Genomic DNA, 13,440 nt, shown 5'->3' with positions numbered 1-13,440 from the left:
GGAATAAATGTTGCCTGGCATTTGCCGGTTTAAAAACGGATATATTGACGTAAAGGAGTAATATTACGGTCACCAGCTAGTAAAGCATAATAACAAAGTAGGGTAAAATCATTACGTTGTATTTTACTGAAATACGGCTGACAGTATATTTTTACGGAGAAATTCCGATTCAAATTACGTTTTTCTTTAAGTGTAGCCTAGCTCCTGGTGATATATTTTCATGCTATCTAACTTATGAATATCTTTTAGAACTTGAGCCACCTTTAAATAAGAAACTCACCCACGGTATTTGAAATAACCCTCACTCGCGTGATAGATATTTTCTCCTTCACCGTCAGCCAGCTCATCACTTGTGCCCAAATTTCACTCACACCCCACATGGCAATGTATGGAAGGGCTGAGGTCCAACCGCTCTGGGGTAGGAAGGAGAATGAAGCAAAGTATAAAATCATGAGGATTCCAATAGAAAATATACGTAACAAGCAGCTGGACTAGCGTTGTGAGGCATGCCATTTTTCCTTACAAGATTCAAAGGTGTATTAGAAGTTTTTATCTCTATAAGAATTAATATATTCTGTGCCAGTTAACATCTCTCAAAATTTTATATTTGGTACACGGTTTTATAAAGAGGACTGGCTATCCACATTTGCATTCCAAGGTCATAAAAGAATAAAGGGATTTAACGTTGTCACAGGAGAAACATTACTTTATACCTAACAGAAAACAGCGAGCAAATTCATCTTTGACCACAATTAAAGGCCTTTGGAGGCCATACATTAGAATTATACCATCTGATCATCATCGAAATTCTATTGATCTTCATAAGATATTTCATTTCATGTATATGTAAATATCCCAACCAAAATTCAAATCAAGGTTTTGAGATCTATGACCAATTCTCCATAAAAATTACAAACCTCGTACTGGTAAGTTGTATGGCCTGAGTCTAGTTGTTCATTATTGCCCCCAAGTTTAAAAATCTAAGGTCGAAAATCTAACCTTAGAATTTGCCTAATATTCCTATATCAAGCAGAGCAATAACACATTTCGTCTTTGACTAGCTATAGTCAGTGATACTATTCATTGCCATGGCTCTTAAAATGTTATGACGGAAATTATTTAGTAACAATCATATAAAAAATCACTTCATATTCCAAACGTTTCTCAAGTAATACCCACTGGAATGACGCGCAACAAGCAGGTTTCAGATAAAAGAAATTAATCATCTTTCAGAGTATAGTAGTTAATATGAGATGAATGAATTGTAAAGATATTTATCTCTTATTGTACACTCGGGCACACTATTCTTACTTCTCTTCCTCTTGCATCTTGACGTTTTATAGTTTATATAATGTTGTTAATGTTCTTAAAAAATTTTATTACAATTGTTCAAACTGCTCTTGTAATTCATTTCCTTTCCTCACTGGGCTATTTTTTTTTTCCATTTGGAATCCTTGGGCATAAATTATAGCATCCTGCTTTTCCAACTCGGATTGAAGCTTAGCTAATAATAATAATAATAATAATAATAATAATAATAATAATAATAATAATAATAATAATAATAATAATAATAATAATATATGAAAATGTCACTTACTTGATTTAAATTGAAGTGTTGGATCTCGCTAAAGTAAGTCGGGAGTCCCGTAAGGAGTGTATAGAACCCATAGCCATTGCTGAAATACATCAGTACTACTGCCAAAAAGGCCTTTGATTTCATCAAAGCCTTCCACGGTATAGTGACAACCTAAAATTGAAAAAATGAGGAAGAAAGAGATCTTTAGATAAAAGATTAGACATGAAAAAATAAGATAAAAGAAAACGTATGCGTATATCAATAAAGACTTGAAATTAAACAGTTAAAAAAACAGTAATTTTAATCATAAATTCTTCGTAAAAATATACTGTTCTCAATCGTATTTCAGTAAAATACAGGCGACCGTAATTTTACCATATTTTGTTATTATATTTTTCGGGTTGGTGACTGTAATATCACTCCTTTAGACCTTTACGTCAATATATCCGTTTTTAAAACGGTAAAAGTCCTAGAATAAATGTTTCCAGGAATTTACCGTTTTTTTAATGCAAATTCTTAACGGTGCAAAGATATGGGATTTCATAAAGTCAAGAATAATGTCAGGTTTGAAGTTACAATAGAAGTGTAATATAATAGTGATTGGAGAGGAAGGCGGTGCTATTTCAGTGTCCAGTAATCCTGTGAATAAGCTGAAAAAATGCTAATTTTCAAGACCGTATTTTTAAATTTATTTCAAAAGCAGGTCTTCTGAAAGCTACACAGTTTAAAAAAAAAAAAAAAACATAAATTTCAATCGGAAATTCTCCGTGAAAATATATAGTTCTCAGCCGTATTTCAGTAATACAGGCGACCGTAATTTTTACCCTACTATTTTATCTTATACGGGTTGGTAACCGTAATTTCAATCCTTTACGTCAATATGTCCGTTTTTAAAACGGTATATGAGTGGCAACATTTATTCCAGGATTTTTACCGTTTTTACGGCAAATTTTAATAGTGCATATAACTTTTATAAGGATATATACACTTTTATGCTTCTAAATATAATTTCCTTTTATCCTTTATATATAATAAACGATATCGGCGTCAGTGACCTTCGATGTCAGGATGCCAGAAAACTCAAAATCAATCAATCAATCAATCAGTCAAGACGGCAGACAAATTCCACCCCAAGAAAAACAATAGTGAAGGGAAAGGAAGCAGAATGGGGCTTAGACGTGAAGGAGAGCTTGGAACAAGAAAGAATGGGATTGAAATGGAACGAGATTAAAGCAGATTATTTTAGGAATGTAGAACTGAAGTAAAATTATTTCCCTTAAGTCGTACACTTGGAAAAAACCGTAATTATTATCGTAAAATTCTTCGTAAACATATACTGTACTCAATCGTATTACAGTAAAATACAGGCGACCGTAATTTTACCTTACGCAGTTATTATCTTTCACGGGTCGGTGACCGTAATATCACTCTTTTATTTCAATATAACCGTTTTTAGAACGGTAAAAATCCTGGAATAAATGTTGCCAGACTTTTACAGTTTTATAAATGCAATTTTTTTACGTTTTTAAATGCAAATTTTCAACGTTTTTAAATGCAAATTTTTAACATTTTTAATGCAAATATTTAACATTCTAAAATGTAAATTTATAACGTTTTTAATGCAAATTTTAACGTTTTTAAATGCAAATATTTAACGTTTTTATAAATGAAAATATTTAACGTTTTTATAAATGAAAATATTTAACGTTTTTAAATGCAATTTTTAACGCTTTTACATGTAAATTTTTACCGTTTTTAAATGCAAATCTTTAACGTTTTTAAATGGAAATTTTTAACGTCTCTAAATGCAAATCTTTAACGTTTTTAAATGCAATTTTTTAACGCTTTTAAATGCAAATTTTTAACGTTCTTAAATGCAAATTTTTAACGTCTCTAAATGCAAATCTTTAACGTTTTTAAATGCAATTTTTTAACGCTTTTAAATGCAAATTTTTACCGCTTTTAAATGCAAAATTTTAACGCTTTTAAATGCAAATTTTTAACGTTTTTAAATGCAAATTTTTAACGCTTTTAAATGCAAATTTCTACGCTTTTAAATGCAAATTTTTAACTCTTTTAAATGCAAATTTTTAACGCTTTTAAATGCAAATTTTTAACGCTTTTAAATGCAAATTTTTTAACATTGTACCTCTGCACTCTTGACGAAGGACTTGCACTGCTGCAGATGATGGAGTTCCTCAGGGGAGATCCTTGGATGATTTTCGGGTCTGTCGTGAATCAGAAGGAACCATGCGATGCCCCACAGTATCCCGGTTCCTCCGAAAACGTAGAAGACCAATGGCCAGCCTCCAAAGGATTTCAAGTTGCATAGCCATCCACCAAGAGACATGCTAACTATAGTGCCTGCTTGAATACCTGGGGGAAAATGAACATCTTTATTGGCATCAAGTTTTAAAGTATATGAAACCATATTATTCTCGTAGATTTTGAACCTTTAGTATAGTTTTTATAGCTTATTTATGAAAGATCTGTTCTAGTTTTGTTACTGTTCTTGAAATGTTTTCAATTGTTCGTTATTTATCGTGTAATTTATTTATTTTCTCGTTTTCTTTACCCACTAAGCTATTTTTTCCTGTTGGAGTCTTGGGCTTATATCATGGTGCTTTTACAACTAGGGTTGTAGCTTAGCTAGAAATAATAATAATAATAATAATAATAATAATAATAATAATAATAATAATAATAATAATAATAATAATAATAATAATAAAGATAACTTTAAACAATTTCTTGTGAAAATAGTGATAAAGATGTTATTCAAGTGCAGCTGGCTTATGAAATCAGAACCCTACTTAAGACTCAATTATTACACCTTAAAAAAAAAAAAAAAAAAAAAAAAAAAAGGAGTTCGTCCCTATGATTCTTACCAATGTAGACGTGTGTAACTGTCTTACTTCTTTCCTTTGGTGTAGTCCAAGTTGCCATGAGCGTGTTTATGGCTGGGAAAATTACACCCTGTAATTAAGAAAGTAATTTTAAGAATAGAAATTCATAAGAGTGGAAGAGACTCTTTAGCTATGGTAAGCAGCTCTTCTAGGAGGACTCTAAAATCAAACCTTTGTTCTCTATTATTGGGTAGTGCCATATTATCATTATTATTACTAGCCAAGCAACAACCCTAGTTGGAAAAGCAAGATGCTGTAAGCCCAAGGGCTCCAATAGGGAAAAATAGCCCAGTGAGGAAAGGAAATAAGGAAATAAATAAATGATGAGAACAAGTTAACAATAAATCATTCTAAAACAGTAACAATGTCAAAACATATATGTCCTATATAAACTATTAACAACGTCAAAAACAGATATGTCCTATATAAACTATTAACAACGTCAAAAACAGATATATCCTATATAAACTATTAACAACGTCAAAAACAGATATGTCATATATAGATTATAAAAAGACACATGTTAGCCTGGTCAACATAAAAACATTTGCTCCAACTTTGAACTTTTGAAGTTCTACTGATTCAACTACCCGATTAGGAAGATCATTCCACAACTTGGTAACAGCTGGAATAAAACTTCTAGAATACTATGTAGTATTGAGCCTCATGATGGAGAAGGCCTTGCTATTAGAATTAACTGCCTGCCTAGTATTGCGAATAGGATAGAATTGTCCAGGGAGATCTGAATGTAAAGGATGGTTAGAGTTATGAAAAATCTTATGCAACATGCATAATGAACTAATTGAACGACGGTGCCAAAGATTAATATCTAGATCAGGAATAAGAAATTTAATAGACCGTAAGTTTCTGTCCAACAAATTAAGATGAGAATCAGCAGCTGAACACCAAAGAGGAGAACAATACTCAAAACAAAGTAGAATGAAAGAATTAAAACACTTCTTCAGAATAGATTGATCACCGAAAATCTTAAAAGACTTTCTTAATAAGCCAATTTTTTTGTGCAATTGAAGAAGACACAGACCATGGTCTTCCATTGCCTTGGGGTAGAGTTCTCTTGCTTGATGGTACACGCAGTCACATTATTTTACCTAGTTTCTCTTTCTCTTGTTATTTTGAAGTTTTTATAGTTTATGTATAAAAGATTCATTAAAATTTTATTGCTCTTAAACTTCTTTTTTTAGTTTATTTCCTTATTTCCTTTCCTCACTCTACTATTTTCCCTGTTGGAACCCTTGAGCTTATAGCATCCTGCTTTTCCAACTAGGATTGCAGCGTAGCTAATAATAATAATAACAATAATAATAATAATAATAATAATAATAATAATAATAATACCTGAGACATTCCTTGCAAAATACGATTTGCAATTAAAAGCTCTGTTGAAATGTGAGCGCACAGAGGGGATGCAAGTGCAAGGACCGAAGTCAGAACGATCCCGAGGCCGAAGACAATTCGTCCTCCATACAATTCGGACGCTCGTCCCCCTAGAAGATTCGTTGAGAGGTAACCATAGAAAAATGAGGCCAGTATCACCCCTTGGGTGCTCATGTCCCAGTCGAAGTCTCCCTCCTGCAAGTAACAGTGTTGGAGAATAACTCATTAATGAAGTGTTAGGGTTGGAGAATAACTCATTAAGGAAGTACTAGGGTTAAAGAATAACCCATTAAGGAAGTACTAGGGTTGGAGAATAACTCATTAATGAAGTGCTAGGGTTGGAGAATAATTCATTAAGGAAGTACTAGGGTTAAAGAATAACCCATTAAGGAAGTACTAGGGTTGGAGAATAACTCATAACTAAAGTACTAGGGTTTCAAAAGAACTCATTACTAAAGAATTAGGGTTGGAGAATAATTTAATTCTAAAGTATTAGGGTTGTAGAATAACTCCTGACTAAAATACTAGGGTTAGAAAATAACTCAATGCTAAAGTATTAGGGTTGGAGAATAACTCATTATTAAAGTATTAAAGTTGGAAATTAACTCATTACTAAAATACTAAATCTGGAAAATAACTCATTACTAAAGCACTAGGGTTGGAGAATAACTCATTACTGAAGTACAAGGATTAGAAAATAACTCATTACTAAAATACTAGTGTTGGAAAATAACTCATTACTAAAGTACTAGGGTTGGAAAATAACTCATTGCCAAAGTACTTTAAAAGAGGGATAATTAAATGGAAAACGTAAAGAAAACACCAATTACTAGAAAGACTCAAGAATCGCGTGGAATGATTTGAAATCCCCCAGTTTACCGAACCTGGTATGAAACTGAACAAATAAGCTTACCTCAATTTCCGAGATGTTTTCCTCGGTTTGTGGCGCAGGACAGACATCATCATTTGTCTGATTCCCTTTAGAATGTAATCCGGTGGTGTTTCTCCCAACCATTGCAACGATGGCTATTGACAAACCAACTCTCACCAAGTACGCTACAGCTATACCAAGGAATCCTAAAAGTGCCACCGTAGACTGACATGTCCATCCTTTGATTTTTCTGCCTTCGGCTGTAAAGTTAAAAAATATAGTTTTTATCGGCTCTTCTATATATATATATATATATATATATATATATATATATATATATATATATATATATATATATATATATATATATATATATATGTATATATATACATATATATGTATACATATATATATATATATACATATATATATATATATATATATATATATATATATATATATATAGAGAGAGAGAGAGAGAGAGAGAGAGAGAGAGAGAGAGAGAGAGAGAGAGAGAGAGAGAGAGATTCAAATAAGTCATATATTTTGATACCTTAATGTCTGGATTCTCTAACCGACCTCGGGATCAGAGCCCCAGGCGGAACCACTCAAAGACAATAGCTTCTGACCGGCCGGGAATCAAACCCTGTTCCAGGAAACTTGTAACAACAGTGACAAAGCACTTAGCCACGAAGAGCTAAGCGCTAGGTCAGTGTTGTTACAAGTTTCCTGTACTAGGGTTCAATTCCCGGCCGGTCAGAAGCTATTGTCTTTGAGTGGTTCCGCCTGGGGCTCTGATCCCGAGGTCGGTAAGAGAATCTAGACGTTAATGTATCAAAATATATGACTTATTTTAATATGAAAAACACGTTTAAATGTGCAAAATTTATAATATATATATATATATATATATATATATATATATATATATATATATATATATATATATATATATATATATATATATATATATATATCTTCAAAATTTAGATCATCTATATATCAGATTCAGTATGGCCTCTCGTCACATGAAGTATAAAAATCTAATCAAATCTTTGATGCTAAAACACCTATTTTCTGCATTACAACAAAACCCATTATACGACATGACTTGCATCGCGAATACAATTTTGCTTTATATTGAGTAAAGAAATTAATTTATGCAATTTTATCTTATTAGCCTACAAAATCTTTCGAAGGAGGGAGAGAGAGAGAGAGAGAGAGAGAGAGAGAGAGAGAGAGAGAGAGAGAGAGAGAGAGAGAGAGAGAGAATTAACGCTTTGGTAATGAGTACATTTGCAATCAAAATGATGGGTATTTGTCTTTCCAGCTGTAAACTGAATTAAAAGATTTCATTTAATCTAGACTATGTAATTTGTCTGGAACCTTCTACTTCAGTTTTCCCATGTTCAGCTAAGATTAGCCTTAATTTCGCTAATTCGCTAAGATCTCGGTTAAACCAAAAAAAAAAAAAAAAAAAAAAAAAAAAAAAAAAAAAAAAAAAAACACGTTAATTCCTAAAAATAATAGTAGATAAAGAATGAAAAGTATAAAAATGAAGTTCACACAGTAAAATAGGTGTCAAGTCATCGTTAAAACTAAGTAACTTCTTTCATGTTACTTCGTCATTATCATTACTTGGCTATTTCTTAGTTGAACTATGTAAGATGCTCATAGAAGTTACGTGTCTAAGATAAAGTCACCTATGCATCTTCGTAATACAAATACTGATAAGCACACGCTGTTTTAAAAGTATGATTATAAGTAGGTCGAGGACAGTGGCTCTTCAACATTCAGATCTCTTCTTTGATCAAGTTTCTTCGACTCTATACAACGCCTTTAAAATCTTAGGTGTGATTCTTGATTGTGAGTTTACTTTTGAGAAACATATTCGGCCTGTTTCTGCTTCTATTGCACACAAAAAATTACTTATTGGTAAATTCTTTTTAAGATTGTATGTTATCAATCTATTCTGCAGAGATTTTATAATTCTTTCATTTTACCTTGTTTCGAGTATTTTCCTCCTGTCTGGTCTTCAGCTGCTGATTCTCATCATAATTTGTTAGACAAAAACGTGTAGTTTATTAATTTTCTTTTATCTCTGGTATTGATATTAATCTTCAGCACCCTCACTCAGTTAGTTCTTTATCCATGTTGTACAAAATTTGTCACAATTCTGACTTTCCTCTCCAAACTATACCATCCAAAACGTAATAATGGGTATACAGTTATTTTAACAGACTTCAAAAGTTCAAACTCGCAGAAATTATTTGCATGTTAAACAGGCTGACAAAAATCTTTTCATGGTTTATATATGAAATATGTTTTAATGTTGTTACTGTCTTTTTAAATATTTCATTCTAATTGTTTATTATTTCTTATATCGTTCATTTATTTCCTTACTTCCTTTCCTCACTGGGCTACACTTCCCAGTTAGAGTCCTTGGGCTTATAGCATCTTGCTTTTCTAACTAGGGTTGTGGCTTAGCTAATAATAATAATAATAATAATAATAATAATAATAATAATAATAATAATAATAATAATAATAATAATAATAATAATGATGATGATGATGATGATAACATTCCTTCCCTATACTAAAGCCCAATACTACACAATATTCAAGAAGTTTTATTCCAACTGAAACCAGATTATGGAAGGATCTTCCTAATCAGGCAATGCATCGGTGGAACTTTTGAAGTTCAAACTTGCAGCGAATGTTTTTATGATGAACAGGATGATGTATGCCTCTCTTCGTAGTTTGTACATGACAGATCTATTTTAACGTTGTGTCTTAAGATACTTTTTTATCAACTATTTGTTACTTCTCATGTTGTTTATTTCCTTATATCCTTTCCTCGCTTTGTCTATTTTCCCCGTTGGAGCCCTTAGGTTTGTAGCATCCTGATTTTCTAATTAGGATTGTAGCTTCACCAGCTATAATAATAATAATAATAATAATAATAATAATAATAATAATAATAATAATAATAATAATAATAATAATAATAATAATAATAATAATCGCCTTGAACAAATGATCAAACGATGGATAATGAAGCAGCGAAGAGATAGTAGTAGTAGTAGTGGTAGTAGTAGTAATTGTTGTTGTACTTGTTGTTGTAGGTGTTGTGGTTACCGTGTCTCTTAATCTGATTATATTAATATCAGTATCTACCGTTAATCTAACGAGTTACAAGGATTACAAAGTGATTACGTAACAGATTACTAATTAGTTGGTTGCATATCTCTTAATAATCTTACAACGGTTTTTACCATTATAACGAGAGAGAGAGAGAGAGAGAGAGAGAGAGAGAGAGAGAGAGAGAGAGAGAGAGAGAGAGAGAGAGAGAGAGAGAGAGAGAGAGCACTTGAATATAAAAGCAACGTGATGTAAATACTATGAAAGGGTTTATTTTCTTTTAATCCTTTGTTATGAATATTCTATACTAAAATATATAGGCCTACGTAGAAAAAACAGCTCTTGAGATGGACCTGAAGCTTACGTTGTTCGCCTTTTTCTGCCTCCGGAACTCCACATCGAGTAGGTTGACCAATATCCAATAGACTATTGATGATGTCTGAGACTTGGCTGACGTCATCTGTACCTGAATATTTTCTGACCATCTTGGACCCACGAAAGGCCAAATTATGCAAAAGGAAATTCTTGGCGTTTCAAACTGACGAAGAAAGAAAAAGTGAAAGTTTTTATTGCAGGTAGTTTCGTAACACCTGTCAAGCCACTCCTTCCTATATTTACGCGGATTGCGTGATTCACCGCTTGTTTCTTACCCAAAACAACCTTTCTCTCGAGCTCTTTTCAGGTATGTACAATATTCTCTGACATTTCTGATGGCTAGGTATGGTTCCAATGACAATAATTTCTAAATTTCACATAAAGATAACATCAGAATCACCAATGAATAAGACAATTACAACCTCCAATCTAGTTTATGATAAATGATAGAAAAATCTAAAAAAAAAAAAAATGACATGTATGTTTAAAGGGACCTCTAATGCAGGTCGAAATTTGAATAGAATGCTTTCCACACTCGTGACTGAGAAATTATAGATGTTGAATAGAATATAACTTTTAGTTATCAAATGGGTCTTCGTTGTTCCTATGCCAGCATACTAGGTCGCATTTGAAATAAAGAGACCAAAATGATTACTTCTAACAGAATAACAATTATGTAACCTCGTTATCCAGCAATACCTCAAATAGTATAAGAAAGGCATCACATGCTCCAAGGCCTTTGGGAAGCCAAATTGTAAACTAGGGAACACATTATTACCTTCAGCATACACGTTAGACTTTTTCCAAAAGACGTTCGAAAACTATAGATTATCTTTGCGATATAAATTACAACAAATTTGTCTTTATGAGCTAAATTGGTTGAATTCCAATTGGATTTTGGTTGATCCTCCAGATGCTTTAAAGTAGAACTAAGAATTAGTTAACTTCCATCTGACAAATATACCTTGATTGTTCATTGCAAGTTTGTATACATCAATCTTATGTGTAATATGCGCAATATCAGACAATTAATTATATTGAGCAATATAGTTTCCAATTCAAAAGTAAAGTCAACCTTATAAGGAATGGTTTCCATCCAATAAATGACCAAAGAGAAAGAGTTACTTACAGGACACTGTCGTCTGAAGGTTTCACATCGACACAAGCTAACGAGTTACCGAGTAAATGCTATTGAAGTAATCACTTTTGAAGGGTTTGGCTCTCACGCTAAGATTACTTTATCATTAAGTTCTCGGCATTTATCTGTTTCTATACTCTTTATTATACGGACCTGTATGTTTTCAAAACTATTATTACTTTGCTCTACCTTACCTTGAGGAGTATTTTCCCTGTCCTGCCATACCTGGAAAATCCGTCGTACTGCTCTACCCATGAAATTTATTCGTCGTAAATCTCCTTCAACCCTTTCAAGAATCACATTGCGCAATCAGCATTTATTGTCAAATCTACGTTATCGTAGCATTTTATGAACAATAAAGTCTTCAACTTCTTGAAAGCCTTTGTACCATCGGTCCTTCTGATGTCAAGTGGGAGCTTATTATGCAATCTCAGAACAGCATTTTTGAAACTCTTGAACCCACAGTGGAGGCCATCAAGCCTTCAATAACTTGAAACAATCCACAACAATGTCTGTTGGTTGTGCGATGTGTAACAAATCTCATAAATATTTTAGACGACCAATTCTGATATAATTTGATAAATCATTGAACACTATGAATAATTTTTGTTTCAATAGGCAACCGGTGTCGGAGCTCCTCTGTTTATCGTGTTTTTAAACTGCTTAAGCTGTACTTTGTATAAGTTGTAATAGACATAGTTACAGTAATCAGTTCTGGTAATAACCGTGATTCTTGCTACATTATTCATTTGAGCACTGCGAGACAAATTTCAATCTGGTAACACACCTAAATCACGAATTCATCTAGATATTAGAACCAAATTGTCATAAATATTTATTTGGATGTCGCCAATACTTCTCATTTTTTTCTCATCACCATATCTTTACTTAGTTTAAATTGTCTAATTTTCATCCATTCCACAACATAAAGAAGATGGTTTAAATTCGCCGCTGTATCATCAATGTTATTTATGGAGATAAATTGTGTATCATCTGCAATCAATCTTAACTTTACTCCATGTCTATGCATTTTTAATAGATATATATTATAGATAGAATAGGATTGGGCTGAGTGTAAATTCTTGTGGTTGTGGTGGCCGATATGGTAACGTCCCTGACTGAGGAACGCCAGACTGGGGTTCGAGTTCCGCTCAAAGTTTTGGTCGCTGCAACCTCACCATCCTTATGGGTTAAGGATGGGGGTTTAGGGGAGCCTATAGGTCTATCTGCTGAGTCATCGGCAGCCATTGCCTGGTCTTAGCTTAGGTGGAGAGCGGGCTTGGGCGCTGATCATATGTATATATGGTCAGTCTCTATGGCATTGTACTGCTTGATTGGGCAATGTCACTGTCCCTTGCCTCTGCCATTCATGAGCGGCCTTTAAGCCTTTAAACCTCTCTTCTTAATTGTAGATGTAATGAATAATAACTTCCAATTCATACACAATAATTTTTGTCAACCAAATAATCTTTTAGATATTCAAAATCTTCAACATCAATAACAATGGATCATAAATAATCTAATAGTAGTTTATACGGAATATCAAGATATCTCATGTCTTGATGTATAATTCCCAACAGCCCATTTACAACAGACCATACTTCTGTTTATTAATTTCTATGAAGTATTGCTAGTGTTTATCACTGGAATTGGATAATAGAAGTTGGACTGTTTTGTTATTAGTAGATTAGAACATGTCTTATATATCTTCATTTCTATGATTTTTATTGTTCACCTGTTTCTACTTCCATTAATCTTCGATAGGGTGCAGGTGGTAAACAACCACGTTCCCACCCAGGCCACTTCAAGTAGTTTAGTTTGCTTTATTTTACTTTACTTTAAGGGCTGCTTTCCTGGTCCTATCACACTGAGGAACTCTACGTACTACATGGCCTACAAGATCTGTTTGTCGTATACATTCTTAGGGATTTAAAGCGTCATACAGCGTATTCCATGTTAATTATGAAATCCACATTATCAAAGCACTTACGAAACAAGAAAATCCATTTCTTCAGTCTTTTAGATGCATAGT

The 13,440-nt window shown here is 32.8% G+C and overlaps 1 protein-coding gene across 3 annotated transcripts in view; it reads right to left on the bottom strand.

Moving 5' to 3' along the window:
- Positions 1 to 11,724, bottom strand: part of LOC137630194 (putative inorganic phosphate cotransporter) — a 13,450-nt gene extending 1,726 nt beyond the window's left edge. Inside the window, exons 1-8 of one of the 3 annotated variants that reach the window (XM_068361640.1) lie at positions 11,603 to 11,724; positions 10,260 to 10,433; positions 6,794 to 7,011; positions 5,842 to 6,075; positions 4,468 to 4,555; positions 3,729 to 3,955; positions 1,601 to 1,750; positions 281 to 413 (exon numbers count right to left, since the gene is read on the bottom strand). In XM_068361640.1, coding sequence (XP_068217741.1) covers positions 281 to 413; positions 1,601 to 1,750; positions 3,729 to 3,955; positions 4,468 to 4,555; positions 5,842 to 6,075; positions 6,794 to 7,011; positions 10,260 to 10,380 — 1,171 coding nt within the window. In that variant the 5' untranslated portion in view covers positions 10,381 to 10,433; positions 11,603 to 11,724. Of the gene's footprint in view, positions 1 to 280; positions 414 to 1,600; positions 1,751 to 3,728; positions 3,956 to 4,467; positions 4,556 to 5,841; positions 6,076 to 6,793; positions 7,012 to 10,248; positions 10,434 to 11,399; positions 11,468 to 11,602 lie in introns of those variants that run through there. The other 2 variants (XM_068361639.1, XM_068361641.1) reach the window with 2 other exon arrangements.
- Between the last annotated feature and the right edge of the window lie 1,716 nt (positions 11,725 to 13,440).

Source organism: Palaemon carinicauda, chromosome 38 (assembly GCF_036898095.1).
Source record: "Palaemon carinicauda isolate YSFRI2023 chromosome 38, ASM3689809v2, whole genome shotgun sequence".
NCBI lineage: Eukaryota > Metazoa > Arthropoda > Malacostraca > Decapoda > Palaemonidae > Palaemon > Palaemon carinicauda.
Note: the sequence above shows the minus strand (reverse complement) of the source record. Positions and strands in the feature narration are given on the sequence as shown.